Raw genomic sequence first — 21786 nt, forward strand, 5'->3', positions numbered from 1 at the left:
GGGTGCCAGTTGAGCGCCCCCCCCCCCCGTGTGGTTCCCTCCCCAGCGCTGAGAACGTTGCCCGTAGTAAGCGCTTAATTGGTGGCCTGCGAGCGGGGCGGGCCCCCCGGCCGTTCCGGGCTCCTACGTCACATCCGGCGCCCCGCCCCGCGTGCCCGCCGCCGCCGCCGCTGAGGGGGCCGGGCCGGGCGGGGGCGGCGGGCTGAGGCGGCGACAAAGGCGCCCGCCATGTCGTCGTCCCCCTCCTCCCCCCCGTCGTCGCCGCCCCCCGCCGTGTCCGCCGGCCGGGCCTCGGGGGATGATGGCGGCGGGGGCGGCGGTCTCCCGCCCAGCCAGAGCCGGGCCATCCCCACGCGGACCGTGCCCCTCAGCGACGCCGCCCAGCTACCTCAGGACTACTGCACCACGCCCGGGGGCACCCTCTTCTCCACCACGCCCGGAGGTGAGCCAACACCACACACACACACACACACACACACGGCGCTCAGTACACTGCTCTCTGCACGCAGCGACCCATCGGCAAATACGACTGAATGAATGGATGGAAAACCAACCCACAGACCGGGCTTGGAGAAGCGGCGTGGCTCGGTGGAAAGAGCCCGGGCTTTGGAGTCAGAGGTCATTCATTCATTCAATCGTACTTATTGAGCGCTGACTGTGTGCAGAGCACTGGGCTAAGCGCTTGGGAAGTCCAAAGAGCCCCAGAGTTCGTTCATTCATTCATTCATTCATTTAATCGTAGTTATTGAGCGCTGACTGTGGGCAGAGCACCGGACTAAGCGCTTGGGAAGTCCAAAGAGCCCCAGAGTTCGTTCATTCATTCATTCATTCATTTAATCGTAGTTATTGAGCGCTGACTGTGGGCAGAGCACCGGACTGAGCGCTTGGGAAGTCCAAAGAGCCCCAGAGTTCGTTCATTCATTCATTCATTTAATCGTAGTTATTGAGCGCTGACTGTGGGCAGAGCACTGGACTAAGCGCTTGGGAAGTCCAAAGAGCCCCAGAGTTCGTTCATTCATTCATTCATTTAATCGTAGTTATTGAGCGCTGACTGTGGGCAGAGCACCGGACTAAGCGCTTGGGAAGTCCAAAGAGCCCCAGAGTTCGTTCATTCATTCCTTCATTTAATCGTAGTTATTGAGCGCTGACTGTGTGCAGAGCACTGGACTATGCGCTTGGGAAGTCCAAAGAGCCCCAGAGTTCGTTCATTCATTCATTCATTTAATCGTAGTTATTGAGCGCTGACTGTGTGCAGAGCACCGGACTAAGCGCTTGGGAAGTCCAAAGAGCCCCAGAGTTCGTTCATTGATTCATTCATTTAATCGTAGTTATTGAGCACTGACTGTGGGCAGAGCACCGGACTAAGCGCTTGGGAAGTCCAAAGAGCCCCAGAGTTCGTTCATTCATTCATTCATTTAATCGTATTTATTGAGCGCTTATTGTGGGTAGAGCACCGGACTAAGCGCTTGGGAAGTCCAAAGAGCCCCAGAGTTCGTTCATTCATTCATTCATTTAATCGTAGTTATTGAGCGCTGACTGTGTGCAGAGCACTGGACTAAGCGCTTGGGAAGTCCAAAGAGCCCCAGAGTTCGTTCATTCATTCATTCATTCATTCATTTAATCGTAGTTATTGAGCGCTTATTGTGGGCAGAGCACCGGACTAAGCGCTTGGGAAGTCCAAAGAGCCCCAGAGTTCGTTCATTCATTCATTCATTTAATCGTAGTTATTGAGCGCTGACTGTGTGCAGAGCACCGGACTGAGCGCTTGGGAAGTCCAAAGAGCCCCAGAGTTCGTTCATTCATTCATTCATTTAATCATAGTTATTGAGCGCTGACTGTGTGCAGAGCACTGGACTAAGCGCTTGGGAAGTCCAAAGAGCCCCAGAGTTCGTTCATTCATTCATTCATTTAATCGTAGTTATTGAGCGCTGACTGTGGGCAGAGCACCGGTCTAAGCGCTTGGGAAGTCCAAAGAGCCCCAGAGTTCGTTCATTCATTCATTCATTTAATCGTAGTTATTGAGCGCTGACTGTGGGCAGAGCACCGGTCTAAGCGCTTGGGAAGTCCAAAGAGCCCCAGAGTTCGTTCATTCATTCATTCATTTAATCGTAGTTATTGAGCGCTGACTGTGGGCAGAGCACCGGTCTAAGCGCTTGGGAAGTCCAAAGAGCCCCAGAGTTCATTCACTCATTCATTTAATCGTACTTATTCATCGTCATTATCATCAATCGTATTCATTGAGCGCTTACTATGTGCAGAGCACTGTACTAAGCGCTTGGGAAGTACAAATTGGCAACATATAGAGACGGTCCCTACCCAACAGTGGGCTCGCAGTCTAAAAGGGGGAGACAGATTAAGCACTTATTGTGCGCAGAGCACCGGACTAAGCGCTTGGGAAGTCCAAAGAGCCCCAGAGTTCGTTCATTCATTCATTTAATCATAGTTATTGAGCGCTGACTGTGTGCAGAGCACTGGACTAAGCGCTTGGGAAGTCCAAAGAGCCCCAGAGTTCGTTCATTCATTCATTCATTTAATCGTAGTTACTGAGCGCTGACTGTGTGCAGAGCACCGGACTAAGCGCTTGGGAAGTCCAAAGAGCCCCAGAGTTCATTCATTCATTCACTTAATCGTAGTTATTGTGCGCAGACTGTGTGCAGAGCACTGGACTAAGCGCTTGGGAAGTCCAAAGAGCCCCAGAGTTCGTTCGTTCATTCATTCATTTAATCGTAGTTATTGAGCGCTGACTGTGGGCAGAGCACCGGACTGAGCGCTTGGGAAGTCCAAAGAGCCCCAGAGTTCGTTCATTCATTCATTCATTTAATCGTATTTATTGAGCGCTTATTGTGGGCAGAGCACCGGACTAAGCGCTTGGGAAGTCCAAAGAGCCCCAGAGTTCGTTCGTTCATTCATTCATTCACTTAATCGTATTTATTGAGCGCTTATTGTGGGCAGAGCACCGGACTAAGCGCTTGGGAAGTCCAAAGAGCCCCAGAGTTCGTTCATTCATTCATTCATTTAATCGTAGTTACTGAGCGCTGACTGTGTGCAGAGCAATGGACTATGCGCTTGGGAAGTCCAAAGAGCCCCAGAGTTCGTTCATTCATTCATTCATTTAATCGTAGTTATTGAGCGCTGACTGTGGGCAGAGCACCGGACTAAGCGCTTGGGAAGTCCAAAGAGCCCCAGAGTTCGTTCACTCATTCATTTAATCGTACTTATTCATCATCATTATCATCAATCGTATTTCTTGAGCGCTTACTATGTGCAGAGCACTGTACTAAGCGCTTGGGAAGTACAAATTGGCAACATATAGAGACGGTCCCTACCCAACAGTGGGCTCACAGTCTAAAAGGGGGAGACAGATTAAGCATTTATTGTGCGCAGAGCACCGGACTAAGCGCTTGGGAAGTCCAAAGAGCCCCAGAGTTCGTTCATTCATTCATTTAATCATAGTTATTGAGCGCTGACTGTGTGCAGAGCACCGGACTAAGCGCTAGGGAAGTCCAAAGAGCCCCAGAGTTCGTTCATTCATTCATTCATTTAATCGTAGTTATTGAGCGCTGACTGTGGGCAGAGCACCGGACTAAGCGCTTGGGAAGTCCAAAGAGCCCCAGAGTTCGTTCATTCATTCATTCATTTAATCATAGCTATTGAGCGCTGACTGTGTGCAGAGCGCCGGACTAAGCGCTTGGGAAGTCCAAAGAGCCCCAGAGTTCGTTCGTTCATTCATTCATTCACTTAATCGTATTTGTTGAGCGCTTATTGTGGGCAGAGCACCAGACTAAGCGCTTGGGAAGTCCAAAGAGCCCCAGAGTTCGTTCATTCATTCATTCATTTAATTGTAGTTACTGAGCGCTTATTGTGCGCAGAGCACTGGACTATGCGCTTGGGAAGTCCAAAGAGCCCCAGAGTTCGTTCATTCATTCATTCATTTAATCGTAGTTATTGAGCGCTGAGTGTGTGCAGAGCACCGGACTAAGCGCTTGGGAAGTCCAAAGAGCCCCAGAGTTCATTCATTCATTCATTCATTCAATCGTAGTTACTGAGCGCTGACTGTGCAGAGCACTGGACTATGCGCTTGGGAAGTCCAAAGAGCCCCAGAGTTCGTTCATTCATTCATTTAATCGTAGTTATTGAGCGCTGAGTGTGTGCAGAGCACCGGACTAAGCGCTTGGGAAGTCCAAAGAGCCCCAGAGTTCATTCATTCATTCATTCATTCAATCGTAGTTACTGAGCGCTGACTGTGTGCAGAGCACTGGACTATGCGCTTGGGAAGTCCAAAGAGCCCCAGAGTTCGTTCATTCATTCATTCATTTAATCGTAGTTATTGAGCGCTGACTGTGGGCAGAGCACCGGTCTAAGCGCTTGGGAAGTCCAAAGAGCCCCAGAGTTCGTTCACTCGTTCATTTAATCGTACTTATTCATCATCATTATCATCAATCGTATTTCTTGAGCGCCTACTATGTGCAGAGCACTGTACTAAGCGCTTGGGAAGTACAAATTGGCAACATATAGAGACGGTCCCTACCCAACAGTGGGCTCGCAGTCTAAAAGGGGGAGACAGATTAAGCACTTATTGTGCGCAGAGCACCGGACTAAGCGCTTGGGAAGTCCAAAGAGCCCCAGAGTTCGTTCATTCGTTCATTTAATCATAGTTATTGAGCGCTGACTGTGTGCAGAGCACTGGACTAAGCGCTTGGGAAGTCCAAAGAGCCCCAGAGTTCGTTCATTCATTCATTCATTTAATCGTATTTATTGAGCGCTTATTGTGGGCAGAGCACCGGACTAAGCGCTTGGGAAGTCCAAAGAGCCCAGAGTTCGTTCATTCATTCATTCATTTAATCGTAGTTATTGTGCGCTGACTGTGTGCAGAGCACTGGACTATGCGCTTGGGAAGTCCAGAGAGCCCCAGAGTTCGTTCATTCATTCATTCATTCATTCATTTAATCGTAGTTATTGAGCGCTGACTGTGTGCAGAGCACCGGACTACGCGCTTGGGAAGTCCAAAGACCCCCAGAGTTCATTCACTCATTCATTTAATCGTACTTATTCATCATCATTATCATCAATCGTATTTCTTGAGCGCTTACTATGTGCAGAGCACTGTACTAAGCGCTTGGGAAGTACAAATTGGCAACATATAGAGACGGTCCCTACCCAACAGTGGGCTCACAGTCTAAAAGGGGGAGACAGATTAAGCACTTATTGTGCGCAGAGCACCGGACTAAGCGCTTGGGAAGTCCAAAGAGCCCCAGAGTTCGTTCATTCGTTCATTTAATCATAGTTATTGAGCGCTGACTGTGTGCAGAGCACTGGACTAAGCGCTTGGGAAGTCCAAAGAGCCCCAGAGTTCGTTCATTCATTCATTCATTTAATCGTATTTATTGAGCGCTTACTGTGGGCAGAGCACCGGACTAAGCGCTTGGGAAGTCCAAAGAGCCCCAGAGTTCGTTCATTCATTCATTCATTTAATCGTAGTTATTGTGCGCAGACTGTGTGCAGAGCACTGGACTAAGCGCTTGGGAAGTACAAAGAGCCCCAGAGTTCATTCATTCATTCATTCATTCATTTAATCGTATTGAGCGCTTATTGTGGGCAGAGCACCGGACTAAGCGCTTGGGAAGTCCAAAGAGCCCCAGAGTTCATTCATTCATTCATTCATTTAATCGTAGTTATTGAGCGCTGACTGTGTGCAGAGCACTGGACTAAGCGCTTGGGAAGTCCAAAGAGCCCCAGAGTTCGTTCATTCATTCATTCATTTAATCGTTGTTATTGAGCGCTGACTGTGGGCAGAGCACCGGACTGAGCGCTTGGGAAGTCCAAAGAGCCCCAGAGTTCGTTCATTCATTCATTCATTTAATCGTAGTTATTGAGCGCTGACTGTGTGCAGAGCACCGGACTAAGCGCTTGGGAAGTCCAAAGAGCCCCAGAGTTCGTTCATTCATTCATTCATTCATTTAATCGTATTTATTGAGCGCTTATTGTGGGCAGAGCACCGGACTAAGCGCTTGGGAAGTCCAAAGAGCCCCAGAGTTCATTCACTCATTCATTTAATCGTACTTATTCATCATCATGATCATTAATCGTATTTCTTGAGCGCTTACTATGTGCAGAGCACTGTACTAAGCGCTTGGGAAGTACAAATTGGCAACATATAGAGACGGTCCCTACCCAACAGTGGGCTCGCAGTCTAAAAGGGGGAGACAGATTAAGCACTTATTGTGTGCAGAGCACCGGACTAAGCGCTTGGGAAGTCCAAAGAGCCCCAGAGTTCGTTCATTCATTCATTTAATCATAGTTATTGAGCGCTGACTGTGTGCAGAGCACCGGACTAAGCACTTGGGAAGTCCAAAGAGCCCCAGAGTTCGTTCATTCATTCATTCATTTAATCGTAGTTATTGTGCGCAGACTGTGTGCAGAGCACTGGACTAAGCGCTTGGGAAGTCCAAAGAGCCCCAGAGTTCATTCATTCATTCATTCATTTAATCGTTGTTATTGAGCGCTGACTGTGGGCAGAGCACCGGACTGAGCGCTTGGGAAGTCCAAAGAGCCCCAGAGTTCGTTCATTCATTCATTCATTCATTTAATCGTAGTTATTGAGCGCTGACTGTGGGCAGAGCACCGGACTACGCGCTTGGGAAGTCCAAAGAGCCCCAGAGTTCGTTCATTCATTCATTTAATCGTAGTTCTTGTGCACTGACTGTGTGCAGAGCACTGGACTAAGCGCTTGGGAAGTCCAGAGAGCCCGGGCTTTGGAGTCAGAGGTCATTCATTCAGTCGTACTTATTGAGCACTTATTGTGCGCAGAGCACTGGACTAAGCGCTTGGGAAATCCAAAGAGCCCGGGCTTTGGAGTCAGAGGTCATTCATTAATTCATTCAATCGTACTTATTGAGCACTTATTGTGCACAGACCACTGGACTAATGTGCGCAGACCACTGGACTAAGCGCTTGGGAAGTCCAAAGAGCCCCAGAGTTCATTCATTCATTCATTTAATCGTATTTATTGAGCGCTTATTGTGGGCAGAGCACTGGACTAAGCGCTTGGGAAGTCCAAAGAGCCCCAGAGTTCGTTCATTCATTTAATCGTAGTTATTGTGCGCGGACTGTGTGCAGAGCACTGGACTAAGCAATTGGGAAGTCCAAGGAGGCCGGGCTTTGGAGTCAGAGGTCATTCATTCATTCATTCATTCAATCGTACTTATTGAGCGCTTATTGTGCGCAGAGCACTGGACTAAGTGCTTGGGAAGTCCAAAGAGTCCGGGCTTTGGAGTCAGAGGTCATTCATTCATTCATTCAGTCGTACTTATTGAGCACTTATTGTGCACAGTGCACCGGACTAAGCGCTTGGGAGGTTCAAAGAGCCCCAGAGTTCATTCATTTATTCATTCACTCATTCAATTGTAGTTATTGAGCGCTGACTGTGTGCAGAGCACTGGACTAAGCGCTTGGGAAGTCCAAAGAGCCCGGGCCTTGGAGTCAGAGGTCATTCATTCATTGATTCATTCATTCAGTCATTCGTACTTATTGAGCGTTTACTGTGTGCAGAGCACTGGGCTAAGCGCTTGGGAAGTCCAAAGAGCCCGGGCTTTGGAGTCAGAGTTCATTCATTCATTCATTCAATCGTAGTTATTGAGCGCTGACTGTGCAGAGCACTGGACTAAGTGCTTGGGAAGTCCAAAGAGCCCGGGCTTTGGAGTCAGTTCATTCATTCATTCAGTCGTACTTATTGAGCGCTTATTGTGTGCAGAGCACTGAACTAAGCGCTTGGGAGGTTCAAAGAGCCCCAGAGTTCATTCATTTATTCATTCACTCATTCAATTGTAGTTATTGAGCGCTGACTGTGTGCAGAGCACTGGACTAAGCGCTTGGGAAGTCCAAAGAGCCCCAGAGTTCATTTATGTATTCATTCACTCGTTCATTCAATCGTAGTTATTGAGCCTTGACTGTGTGCAGAGCACTGGACTAATCAATCAATCAATCAATCAATCGTATTTATTGAGCGCTTACTATGTGCAGAGCACTGTACTAAGCGCTTGGGAAGTACAAATTGGCAACACATAGAGACAGTCCCTACCCAACAGTGGGCTCACAGTCTAAAAGGGGGAGACAGAGAACAGAACCAAACATACCAACAAAATAAGATAAATAGGATAGAAATGTACAAGTAAAATAAATAAATAAATAAATAGAGTAATAAATATGTACAACCATATATACATATATACAGGTGCTGTGGGGAAGGGAAGGAGGTAAGATGGGGGGATGGAGAGGGGGACGAGGGGGAGAGGAAGGACTAAGCGCTTGAAAAGTCCAAAGAGGCTGGGCTTTGGAGTCAGAGGCCATTCATTCCTTCAGTCGTACTCATTGAGCGCTTATTGTGTGCAGAGCACTAGACTAAGCGCTTGGGAAGTCCAAAGAGCCCGGGCTTTGGAGTCGAGTTCATTCATTCATTCAATCATATTTATTGAGTGCTGACTGTGCAGAGCACTGGACTGAGCACTTGGGAAGTACAAAGAGCCCAGGCTTTGGAGTCAGAGTTCATTCATTCAGTCATTCATTCATTCAATCGTAGTTATTGAGCGCCGACTGTGTGCAGAGCACTGGACTAAGCGCTTGGGAAGTCCAAAGAGCCCGGGCTTTGGAGTCAGAGTTCATTCTTTCAGTGGTATTTATTGAGCGCTTACTGCTTGCGGAGCACTGGACTGAGCGCTTGGGAAGTCCAAAGAGCCCGGGCTTTGGAGTCAGAGTTCATTCGTTCATTCAGTCGTACTTATTGAGCGCTTATTGTGTGCAGAGCACTAGACTAAGCGCTTGGGAAGTCCAAAGAGCCTGGGCTTTGGAGTAAGAGTTCATTCATTCATTCATTCAGTCGTACCTATTGAGCGCTTACTGTTTGCAGAGCACTGGACTAAGCGCTTGGGAAGTCCAAGTTGGCAACATCTAGAGACGGTTCCTACCCAACAGCGGGCTCACAGTCTAGAAGAAGCAGCGTAGCTCAGTGGAAGGAGCCCGGGCTTTGGAGTCAGAGGCCATTCATTCATTCAGTCGTATTTATTGAGCGCTTACTGTGTGCAGAGCACTGGACTAAGCGCTTGGGAAGTCCAGGTTGGCAACACCTAGAGACGGTCCCTACCCAACAGCGGGCTCACAGTCTAGAAGAAGCAGCGTGACTCAGTAGAAAGAGTCCAGAGAAGCAGCTTGGCTCAGTGGAAAGTGCACGGGCTTTGGAGTCAGAGGTCATGGGTTCAAATCCTGGCTCCGCCAACTGTCAGCTGTGTGACTTCGGGCAAGTCACTTCACTTCTCTGGGCCTCAGTTACCTCATCTGTAAAATGGGGATTAAAACCATGAGCCCCCATGGGACAACCTGATCACCTTGTAACCCCCCCAGCGCTTAGAACAGTGCTTTGCACATAGTAAGTGCTTAACAAATACCACCATTATTATTATTATTATTATTTGGAGTCGGAGTTCATTCATTATTCATTCAATCAATCATATTTATTGAGCGCTTACTGTGTGCAGAGCACTGGACTAAGTGCTTGGGTAGTCCAAGTTGTCAACATATAGAGAAGGTCCCTACCCAACAGCGGGCTCACAGTCTAGAAGAAGCAGCGTGGCTCAGTGGAAAGAGCCCTGGCTTTGGAGTCAGAGGTCATGGGTTCAAATTCCGGCTCTGCCAATTTGTCAGCTGTGTGACTTTGGGCATGTCACTTCTCTGGGCCTCAGTGAGCTCATCTGTCAAATGTGGATTGACTGTGAGCCCCCCGTGGGACAACCTCATCACCTTGTAACCTCCCCAGCGCTTAGAACAGTGCTTTGTACATAGTAAGCACTTAATAAACGCCATTATTATTATTATTGTAATAAACCACGCTGCTTCTCTGCTTCTAATCCCGCCTCTGCCGCTCGTCTGCTGGGTGACCCTGGGCAAGTCACCTTCTAGCCTGGGAGCCCAGGCTTGGGTCGGGACCGCCTCTATCTGGTGCCAGCTTGGACTTCCCAAGCGCTTAGTACAGTGCTCTGCATACAGGAAGCGCTCAGTCAATACGAATGAATGACCAAGCGCTTAGTACAGTGCTCTGCACACAGTAAGCGCTCAGTAAATACGATTGAATGAAATTAATGAATGAATGAACTTGTCTGGGCCTAGTAACCTCATCTGTTAAATGGGGATGAAGACTGGGAGCCCCACGGGGGACAACCTGATCACTCTGTATCAGTGCTTTGCACATAGTAAGCGCTTAATGCCATCATTACTATTATTATTACCCCAGCGCTTGGTACATAGTAAGCGCTTAAGTTCTATCATTATTATTGTTATTCTCTGGGCCTCAGTTCCCTCCTCTGTAAAATGGAGATTGACTGATCTCCACGTGGGACAACCTTGTATAATGATGGCATTCATTAAGTGCTTACTATGTGCAAAGCACTGTTCTAAGCGCTGGGGAGGTTACAAGGTGATCAGGTTGCCCCACGGGGGTGGGGGGCTCACAATCTTAATCCCCATTTTACAGATTAGGTAACTGAGGCACCGAGAAGTTAAGTGACTCGCCCAAAGATGCACAGCTGACAATTGGCAGAGCCGGGATTCGAACCCATGAACTCTGACTCCAAAGCCCATGCTCTTTCCACTGAGCCACACTCCACCCTAGCGCTTAGAACAGTGCTTGGCACAATAGGAAAAGCTCAACAAATACCAACGTTACCATCATGATGGTATTTACCGTCTCTGTTGCCGATTTGTAGTTCCCAAGCGCTTAGTCCAGTGTTCTGCACACAGTCAGCGCTCAATCAATACAACTGAATGAATGAATCCCCGTTTTACAGAGGAGGGAACTGAGGCCCAGAGAAGTGAAGTGACCAGCCCAAAGTCACTTGTCTGCTGGGTGACCCGGTGGAAGTCGCTTCACGTCCCGGGGACTCAGTTTCCTCATCTGGAAAACGGGGATGAAGATGGGGAGCCCCTTGTGGGACAGGGACTGTGTCCAACCCAATTAACTTAGATCCACCCCAGCGCTTACTACAGCGTCTGGCCCAAAGTAAGTGACTTTGGGGCAAATCACTGCACTTCTCTGGTCTTCGGTTCCCTCACGTCTGGATTAGGACCGGGCACCCTAGGTGGGACAGGACTCAGGTCCCACCCAATGTGCTGGTATCTCCCCCAGCGCTTGGCACAGAGTAAGCCCTTATCAGATACCATAACAAGGTCGCGGGTGGGCTGGAGGGTCCCCGGAGAGGTCTAGGGCCGTGGTAGACTAAACTATCTAGACTGTAAGATCGTGGTGGGCAGGGAACATATCTATCTATGACCTCTGCTCTATCTTACTCTCCCAGGCGCTCAGTACAGTGCTTTGTTCAGTAAGTGCTCAGTGAACACCCCTGGTTTTATTTTGTTAATGTGTTTTGTTCTGTTCTCTGTCTCCACCTTCTAGACTGTGAGCCCACTGTTGGGTAGGGACCGTCTCTATATGTTGCCAACTTGTACTTCCCAAGCGCTTAGTACAGTGCTCTGCACACAGTAAGCGCTCAATGAATACGATTGATGGGTGATAGGGGTGTGTGGACTGCGCCCAATCAATCAAAGGTATTGACTGTGTGCTTACTGTGAAGAGTGCACCGTACTAAGCGCCGGGGCGAGTATAATCTACCAAGAAACAGACACATTCCCCACGCACAACGACTTTACAGTGTAGAGTTGTTGAGCCGGCTCCTCTCCCGCACTAGAGGAGGCCCATTCGGTCTACGCTGTTCATTCAGTCACATTTACTGAGCGCTTACTGTGTGCAGGGCCCTGTACTGAGCGTTTGGGAGACTTCAGTGAGAACAGTCAGCAGACCCGTTCCCTGCCCACCCCCCCACACTGGGCCTAAGAAGTTACCTGGGATGGGGGCGGGGGGATGGTGGGGTTTGGGTGCTTCTGGGGTCCGTGGGTGGTTAGGACCCTGGCCCCCTGACCCCCAGCCGATCCGGATGGGTGGGCCCGGGGAAGCGGCCTCGTTTCCGTGCAGTTTTCTTGGCCTTACCATGAGGTGCCGGGGAGGGGAGGGGAAGAAGTGGGGGGGGGCGAGGAGATGGGGTGGGGAGGGAGAGACAGTGCGCGGTGCAAGGGGGCTGGGGCCGGGGAAGGGGCTTTCCACTTCTGGACCGCCCCCCCAACCCCGGGGTCAAAAAAGTTCCCGAGGCCTGCCCCGTGCCCACAACTACCGGGACACCCCGGACAAGGGGAAGTAGCTCCGGCGGGACTGGTCCCACCAATCCGGCCTCGTGGCTTTGGACCAGGCGAGGACCACCAGGAGGAGGAGGGAGGGGCAGCGGCCGAGGCCAAGAAGCCGCCCCCCGAGCAGCCAGAGCCTGTACATGGGTTTGAAGAAGTGCTCACTTGGCGCAGCGGTTGTTTACCCCGCTATGCAGGGCCTCCCTCCGGGCCTGGGCAACAGCCGGCTAGCGGTTGTACCCAATGTGACTTCAGGGGGGTTTTCTGCCCAAAGATCTCGCCCGGGCAGTAGCCGGCCCGGGCCCCTTGCCAGCGGATGACCCGCTGAAGAAGAACGGATTTTCAGCCCCCTTCCTGTTTTGAAGCCTGTCGTAGGGTTGCCCCGGTATTAATGTGCATCCAGCGAACTATGAAGGAGAAGTAGATATGCGGGCAGTTGGCTAAATATTAGCAGGAACGAGGGGAAGGCCATTAAGAAAGATGCAGCGTAGGCAAGGTATTTCCCACAATCTGACTGTTTTGTATTTAAAAGAGCGAGTGACTTTGGCCATCGCCTCGAAGAGAGTAGCCTGCCTGGTGTCCGCCGGTCCCCAGACTGCCTGGAAAAATTCCCCGGGAATGGAGTTTATCGTGGGCAGGGTACTCTCCCGAGCGCCCAGTACAGTGCTCTGCCCACGGTAAGCATTCAGTAAATACGATCGATCGATCGGTCGCAAGTCGGAGTTCATTTTGCTCAGATCCAACTTTCTCTGCTCCCTCATAGTACATGTTCACATGTCTTTTGGTTGTCTCCAGGGTTGGCTACTTGTTTCTTGACTCATCTGTCGTTTAGCCAGGAGCAAAAGGCTTTCGTAATTTTTTCCGCCCGACCTACGCATGTGCCTCAAACCTCTTTCACCCCGACACTAGAGAAGCGGGGCGGCCTAATGGATATTGCTTAGGCCTGGGATTCAGGACCTGCGTTCTAATCCCCGCCCCCTTCCATCACTCGTCTGCTCTGTGGCTCTGGGCAAGTCCCTTAACTTCTCTGGGCCTCCGTTTCCTCCTCGTCTGCCAACTGGGGCTTGAGAGCGGGAGCCCTAGGTGGGACCGTGCCCAACCGGGTTAACTCTTGTCCACCCGAGCAATTAGAACAGTGCCTGCCACGTAGTAAGGGCTTAAACAAATACCTTAAAAAAATTCAAAACCCATAGTAAAATGAAGCCTCATAGAAAGTGTTCATAATAAAAATTTGTGATATTTGTTCGGTGCTTACTAGGTGTCAGGCTGTGTGCTGGGGTAGTTACAGTACCCAGCGGGACAGACCCAGTCGTGGCTAAGAGTTGTTTGCCTCCACTTAGAGTTGTCCCGATGGCCTTTTTGAGATTTGGAATTACAGTAAGTCCTCTAATGGGCGCAGGTGTAGGCATTTGCCCCACACTTGCCCTTAGTCCCATGGGACGCCTGAAGGCAGCCACTGGGGTTGGGTTGGGAGTTGACTTTATGGGGACCACCCCCACACCCCCCGAAACCAAAGGGTCCCTTGGGCCAGGCCTGATCAGAGCAGTGTGTCTGCTAGGCGCATTCCACTGCAGCTGGAGGAGCAGGGCAGCCTAATTCATTCATTCATTCAATCGTATTGAGCGCTTACTGTATGCAGAGCACTGTACTAAGCGCTTGGGAAGTACAAGTTGGCAACATATAGAGACAGTCCCTACCCAACAGCGGGCTCACAGTCTAGAAGGGGGAGACAGACAACAAAACAAAACATGTAAACAAAATAAAATAAATAGAATAAATATGTACAATGGCTAGAGCACTGGCCTGGGCATCGCGAAGGACCTGGGTTCTAGTCCCGGCTCCCCCACTTGTCTGCTTCTTGACTTTGGGCAAGTTGCTTCACTTCTCTGTGCCTCAGTTACCTCGTCTAAATGGGAATTATGACTGTGAGCCCGTGGACTGTGTCCAACCTGATTACCTTGTATCTACCCCAGCCCGTAGAACAGTACCTGGCAATAATAAGTGCTTAGCAAATACCATAAAAACCCCCACGAAACTTCACTCTTTTCTCTTGTCTGAGATTCTGGCCTCCTACTGGGGTTCATCTGAGACAAGGGTCTGAATCCCCAATAAAGACTTCATCTCTTCTAGAAATTCTAAGGAGAGATGGTCATTCTTTGTCTCTTATTGACTTAATAATAATAATAATGGCATTTATTAAGTGCTTACTATGTGCAAAACACTGTTCTAAGCTCTGGGGAGGTTACAGAGTGATCAGGTTGTCCCACGGGGGGCTCACAGTCTTATTCCCCATTTTACAGGTGAGGTAACTGAGGCACAGAGAAGTTAAATGACTTGCCCAAAGTCACACAGCTGAGAATTGGTGGAGCTGGGATTTGAACCCATGACCCCTGACTCCAAAGCCCATGCTCCTTCCACTGAGCCACGCTGCTTCTCTTAAAATTTAAGACAGCCTGGGCATCTTCTGAAGTGTAAATGTCTCCCTAATCAATCAGTGGTATTTATTGAGTGCTTACTGTGTGCAAGAGCACTGGACTAAGCACTTCAGAGGGTACAATACCACAGAGCTGGTAGGACATGCTCTTGCCCATGTCCTGCCTCTGATCTCCCTCTCTCCACATATCTGGCAATTACTCTTCCTCCCCCCTTCAAAGCAGCGTGGCTCAATGGGAAGAGCCCGAGCTTTGGAGTCAGAGGTCATGGGTTCAAATCCCAGCATCGCCAGTTGTCAGCTGTGTGACCTTGGGCAAGTCACTTAACTTCTCGGTGCCTCATCTGTAAAATGGGGATTAAGACTGTGAGCCCCACGTGGGACAACCCGATCACCTTGTATTCCCCCCAGTGCTTAGAACAGTGCTTTGCACATAGTAAGCGCTTAACAAATACCATCATTATTATTATTGAGGCACATCTCTTCCAAGGGGCCTTCCCTGATTGTCTTCCTTTCCTCTTCTCCCACTCCCTTCTGTGCAGCCCTGACGTGCTCCCTGTATTCATTCCCCTTCCCAGCCCCACAGCACTTTTGTGCATATCTGTAGTTAATTTATAATAATGCCTGGCTCCCTTTCTAGACTTTAAGCTCATTGTGGGCAGGGAATGCGTCTGTTTATTGTGATATTGTTCTCTCCCAAGTGCTTGGTATAGTGCTCTGCTCACAGTAAACACTCAAGAAATACGATTGACTGACTGCCTGCTCATAAGGAGTTTACGGTCTAGAGGGGGTGGGTCCGGTCTGGGGGGGCGGCTCCGTCATGCCCCACCCCTGACAGATTGGTTTCCTGGCCTCCTCCTATTGCTCCGTTGATCTCTCTTCCCCCTAGAGCCACCTTCCAGGGGAAATAAGCAGTCAGTGAGCGGGGAAGGGACTTTCCTTTGCAGGAACTTCTGGAAGCCATCTGGAATGCCCTCCATGGGTCAGGACATTCCCGGGGGATGGTTGGGGGGGTGCCGGGGAGGGGAGTGGATTGATGAAGTGAACCTTAAATAACCCACCAGGGCAGGCCCATTTGCAGCAGAACAAACTAGGTATAACAGGTTCGTTGTGCCTCAGCAGGCTGGGCTCCACCAAGGATCAGGCTTCTGTCAATGGAGATAGTTCTAGTCCCCTGAAAAAAGATTTCACCAGATTGTCCTTCTGGGGGCCAAGGAACAGAGAATTTCCATCCCCGCCACGGAATCGTGTTCAGAGCAGAGGTGGAGATCTTGCTGGAGATCACGTTTGGGGATGTTACCCTGAGGAGGAGCAGAGTGCCCCTTTTGGCCTCACCACCAAAAGTGAAATTGAGACAGGACTGAAAAAAGGATTGGGACTGGGGGATGAGATAAGACTCTTCCTCTGTTATGTAGGTGGTAACTGTTTGGCAGGGGTCAAGAATAGAAGACAAAGCTGCTCTCTGCTTCCTCCCTTCCAACCTTTTGCATTCCATTCTCTCCAGTTGGTCGGTCGGTAGTGTCACTGGGCACCGATTGCCATGGGCAGTGTTTCTACAGCAAGAGGAACTAACTCTGGTCGCCTGAAACTCCAGGCTGTCTCAGTCTTGGCAAGGGCCAGGGCTGGACTAAAATCACATCTCATCCACTCATCTCCCCCACTCTTCTGCATCGCCTGAGCACTTGGGTCTGAACCCTTTGTTATTCACCCCACCCCAGCCCCGCAGCACTTATGTACATTTTATCATTCCTTATACTCTGCTGACTTCCTCTGTCTGTGATTCATTTTATTCATTCATTCATTCAGTCGTATTTATTGAGCACTTACGTGAGAGAAGCAGCATGGGTCAGTGGAAAGAGCCCGGGCTTTGCAGTCAGAGGTCATGGGTTCAAATCCCAGCTCCGCCAATTGTCAGCTGTGTGACTTGGGGCAAGTCACTTCACTTCTCTGAGTCTCAGTTCCCTCATCTGGAAAATGGGGATGAAGACTGTGAGCCCCCCGTGGGACAACCTGATCACCTTGTAACCTCCCCAGTGCTTAGAACAGTGCTTTGCACATCGTAAGCGCTTAATAAATGCCATCATTATTATTATTATTATTACTCTATGCAGAGCACTGTACTAAGCACTTGGGAAGTACAAGTCAGCAACATATAGAGGCGTTCCCTACCCAGCAACGGGCTCACAGTCTAGCAGGGGGAGACAGACGAAAAAAAATGTAGACAGGTGTCAAAATCGTTGGAACAAATAGAATTAAAGCTATGTGCACATCATTAATAAAGTAAATAGAATAGTAAATATGTACAAGTAAAATAGAGTAATAAATCTGTACAAACATATATACAGGTGCTGTGGGGAGGGGAAGGAGGTAGGGTGGGGGGGGATGGGGAGGAGGAGAGGAAAAGGGGGGCTCAGTCTGGGAAGGCCTCCTGGAGGAGGTGAGCTCTCAGTAGGGCTTTGAAGGGAGGAAGAGAGCTAGTTTGGCGGATGTGCGGAGGGAGGGCATTCCAGGCCCAGGGGATGACGTGGGCCGGGGGTCAACAGCGGGACAGGCGAGAACGAGGCACAGTGAGGAGGTTTGCGGCAGAGGAGCGGAGGGCGTGGGCTGGGCTGGAGAAGGAGAGAAGGGAGGTGAGGTAGAAAGGGGGTGAGGTGATGGAGAGCCTTGAAGCTGAGAGTGAGGAGTTTTTGCTTGCTGCGTAGGTTGACTGGTAGCCACTGGAGATTTTTGAGGAGGGGAGTAACATGCCCAGAGCGTTTCTGCACAAAGATGATCCAGGCAGCAGCGTGAAGTATAGACTGAAGTGGGGAGAGACAGGAGGATGGGAGTTCAGAGAGGAGGCTGATGCAGTAATCCAGTCGGGATAGGCTGAGAGATTGAATCAGCAAGGTAGCGGTTTGGATGGAGAGGAAAGGGTGGATTTTGGCGTTGTTGCGGAGGTGAAATCGTCAGGTTTTGGTGACGGATTGGTTGTGAGGGGTGAACGAGAGAGCGGAGTAGAGGATGACACCAAGGTTGCGGGCTTGTGAGACAGGAAGGATGGTAGTGCTGTCTACAGTGACGGGAAAGTCAGGGAGAGGGCAGGGCTTGGGAAGGAAGATAAGGAGTTCAGTCTTGGACATATTGAGTTTTAGATGGCGGGCAGACATCCAGATGGAGATGTCCTGAAGGCAGGAGGAGACCCGAGCCTGAAGGGAGGGAGAGAGAGCAGGGGCAGAGGTGTAGATTTGGGTGTCATCATCGTAGAGATGATAGTTGAAGCCGTGGGAGCGAATGAGTTCACCAAGGGAGTGAGTGTAGATAGAGAACAGAAGGGGACCAAGAACTGACCCTTGAGGAACCCCTACAGTAAGGGGATGGGAGGGGGAGGAGGAGCCCGCAAAGGAGACTGAGAACGAACGGCCGGAGAGATAAGAGGAGAACCAGGAGTGGACGGAGTCTGTGAAGCCAGGATTGGACTGCGTGTTGAGAAGAAGGGGGTGGTCCACAGTGTCAAAGGCAGCTGAGAGGTCGAGGAGGATTAGGATAGAGTAAGAGCCGTTGGATTTGGCAAGCAGGAGGTCATTGGTGACCTTTGAGAGGGCAGTTTCGGTGGAGTGCAGGGGATGGAAGCCAGATTGGAAGGAGGAGGGGATCAAGGAGAGAGTTGGCGTTGAGGAATTCGAGGCAGCGGGTGTAGACAACTCATTCGAGGAGTTTGGAAAGAAATGGTAGGAGGGAGATAGGGCGATAACCAGAAGGGAAGGTGGGGTCGAGAGAGGGTTTATTTAGCATGGGAGAGACGTGAGCATGTTTGAAGGCAGAAGGGAAGGAACCAGTGGAGAGTGAGCGGTTGAAGATGGAAGTTGAGGGGAGGAGGGAAGGGGCGAGAGATTTCATAAGATGAGAGGGAATGGGGTCAGAAGCACAGGTGGCCGGAGTAGCACGTGAGAGGAGGGAAGAGATCTCATCTGAAGATACTGCTGGGAAGGATGGGAGAGTAGCAGAGAGGGTTGAGAGCTGGGGGGTTGGAGAAGGGGGGGAAGTGACTTTGGGGAGCTCAGACCTGATGGAGTTAATTTTACTAATGAAGTAGGAGGCCAGATCTTTGTGGGTGAGGGATGGAGGAGGGGGAGTGGAAATGTTCTGGAGGCAGGAGGAGATACGAGCCAGGAGGGAGGAACAGAGAGTAGGGGCAGATATGTAGATTTGGGTGTCATCAGCGTAGAGATGATAGTTGAAGCTGTGGGAGCGAATGACTTCACCAAGGGAGTGAGTGTAGATAATAATAATAATGGCATTTATTAAGCACTTACTATTTGCAAAACACTGTTCTAATGGTGGGGAGGTTACAAAGTGATCCCACGGGGGGCTCACAGTCTTCATCCCCATTTTACAGATGAGGGAACTGAGACACGGAGAAGTCAAGTGACTTGCCCAAAGTCACACAGCTGACAGTTGGCGGAGTTGGGATTTGAACCCATGACCTCTGACTCCGAAGCCCGTGCTCTTAGAGAACAGATTGGGACCAAGAACTGACCCTTGAGGAACCCCTACGGTAAGGGGATGGGAGGGGGAGGAGGAGCCCGCAAAGGAGACAGAATGAACGGCCGGAGAGATGAGGAGAACCGGGAGAGGACGGAGTCTGTGAAGCTAAGGTTGGATAGCGTGTTGAGGAGAAGGGGGTGGTCCACAGTGTCGAAGGCAGCTGAGAGGTCGAGGAGGATTAGGATAGAGTAGGAGCCGTTGGATTTGGCAAGGAGGTCACTGGTGAACTTTGAGAGGGCAGTTTCGGTGGAGTGTAGGGGACGGAAGCCAGATTAGAGGGGGTCAAGGAGAAAGTTGGTGATGAGGAATTCGAGGCAGCGAGTGTAGACGACTCGTTCTAGGAGTTTGGAAAGGAAGGGTAGGAGGGAGATTGGGTGATAACTAGAATGTAACTAGATAACAATAATTAGATAATTTTGGCATCCGTCTTCCTCCCCCCACCCAAATTGTAAGCTTCTTGAGCAACACAAATGGGACTAGTAAGCTTGGATCACGGTTGGGCCACGAAGAAGCACACCAAATCTAAACTAGACAAAATTGCTTGGGCTACTTGCTTGGCCTTGTTGCAGACCAGCCTCAACCGAACGTTTGTTTCGTCAGTAACTTGGAAGGTGTCCGGCTCTGCCAAAAGTGAGGTTGTCAGGGTGGTATGAGGTTAACTGACAAAGAATGGTCATAGCTTCTGGTGGTGCTTACTTAGCGTAGGTTTTATAGGCAGTCTTCAGACTTCAGGCTTTTCAAGTTAAGATTAACGCACATAAAACGGTTCTAAATTTACCCCCTGTTGCAGTTTTACAACACCAGCCTCCTTTATGATATCAGCTTCAGGGAGCCTGCAGCCGCTGAGAAATGGAGGGGGAAAACAATTTTCAAAGCCGCACCGGGACAGGAGGCAGGAGTGGGATTGACTGGTGGATTGAAGGAGACGGAGATACAGGGAGTGAGAAGCAGCATGGCCTAGTGGAAAGAGCACGACCCTGGGAGTCGGAGGATCTGGGTTCTAATCCCAGCTCTGCCAAATGCTTGCTGGGAAACCTTGGACAAGTCATAACTTCTCTGTGACTAAGTTCTCCAGTTCTCCCTTCTACTTAGACTGTGAGACCCATGTGGGATCCAACCTCATTTACTCTTATCTACCCCAGTGCTTAGAACAGTGACATAGTAAGCACTTGACAGATACCATTGAAAAAGAGATTGGCTACTCAATCAGTGGTATTTACTAAGTGCTTACTGTATGCAGAGCACTGTCCTATCATTCAATCAAAATGGTATTTACTGAGCACTTGCTTTGTTGCAAGCACTGTACTATGGCTTGGGAGAGTCCCTCATCGAATTCCTCATTGCCAACTTTCTCCTTGACCCTCTCTTATCTGTCTTCCATCCCCTACACTCCACCAAAACTGCCCTCTCAAAGTTCGCCAATGACCTCCCTCTTGTCAAATCCAATGGCAACAAAATTGGAATACAACAGAGTTGGTAGGCGAGGTTTCCTGCCCACAAGGAGCTTACAGTCTAGAGGAGGTGACAGACTTTAATATAAGTGAATAATTTAAAGATGTGCAAGTAAGTTCCCCCGCGAGTGGACTGACTATCAAGTGCTTAAAGGGTAGAGATCCAAGTGCGAGGGTGACACAGAAGGGAGAGGGCGTCGGGAAAAGAGGGCTTAATCCGGGAAGGCCTCTTGGCAGAGATGTGACCTCGATAAGGCTTGAAACTGGGGAGAGCGGCGGTCTGGTGGAGTTCCAGGCTAGAGGGAGGATGTTGGAAAGGGGTTGGTGGCGAGATAAATGAGATCGGGGCACGGTGAGCAAGTTGGTACTAGAAAAGTGCAGTGTACAGTTTGGGTGTGGTGGGAAATCAGGGAGGTAAGTACGGCAGGGCCAAGCGTGAGCTGGTGGAGTGCTTTAAAGCCAACTGTGAGGAATATCCGTACTAAACATTGGGGAGGGTACAATGCAGCAGAGTTAGGAGACACTGCCTGCCCTCAAAGAGCTTTCAGGCTAGCCCACTCCCTATAAATACATAATGCAGCAGGATTGCTCTTTTATAGTTAAGTACACAGGTCTGGGGGTCACTCGGACGAAAACAGGAGTATCCGACCCCAGTTCCGTGACCCATTCCCCCATTTATATCGTCCCTAGGAGTAAGTTGGTGTGGACTCATGCCCCTTGCCCCTCAGGTGCGGTTTTCCAGAGCCGGTTGTAAGCCTGGGGAACGCATCGCCCTGACTTGCTCCCTTTGCTCTTCTCCCTGCTCCCAGCCCTGCAGAGCTTATACCCATATCTACCATTTTATTTATTTGTATAGATGTCTTGTCTTCTCCCTCTAGACTGTGAGCTCATTGTGGGCAGGGAATGTCATTGTGTATCGTTGTACTTTTCCAAGTGCTTAGTACGGTGCTCTGCATACAGTAAGCGCTTAATAAATGCGATTGAATAAATGAATGAATGCTTCTGCTCAGATGCCTCAGAACACAGAGGGGGCGGCCACCGGCCCCCCGCTCCGCCCACCTCTCCATATGTCACAGTGCTTTGAATCCCCCTCTCTGGGATGGGGCGCACCGGGGAAGGAGACGCAGCCCCAGACTGCCTGTACTGCGGAGACAACCA

At 50.1% G+C, this 21786-nt stretch overlaps 1 protein-coding gene across 1 annotated transcript in view; it reads left to right on the forward strand.

Annotated features, from left to right (window-relative positions):
- Positions 1–228: 228 nt before the first annotated feature.
- EIF4EBP2 (eukaryotic translation initiation factor 4E binding protein 2) overlaps positions 229–21786 on the forward strand; it is a 50568-nt gene continuing 29010 nt past the window's right edge. The window contains exon 1 of the mRNA XM_038743398.1: positions 229–442. Coding sequence (XP_038599326.1) covers positions 229–442 — 214 coding nt within the window. The remainder of the gene's footprint in view (positions 443–21786) is intronic.

The sequence above is a fragment of the Tachyglossus aculeatus genome, chromosome 3 (assembly GCF_015852505.1).
Source record: "Tachyglossus aculeatus isolate mTacAcu1 chromosome 3, mTacAcu1.pri, whole genome shotgun sequence".
NCBI classification, from domain to species: domain Eukaryota; kingdom Metazoa; phylum Chordata; class Mammalia; order Monotremata; family Tachyglossidae; genus Tachyglossus; species Tachyglossus aculeatus.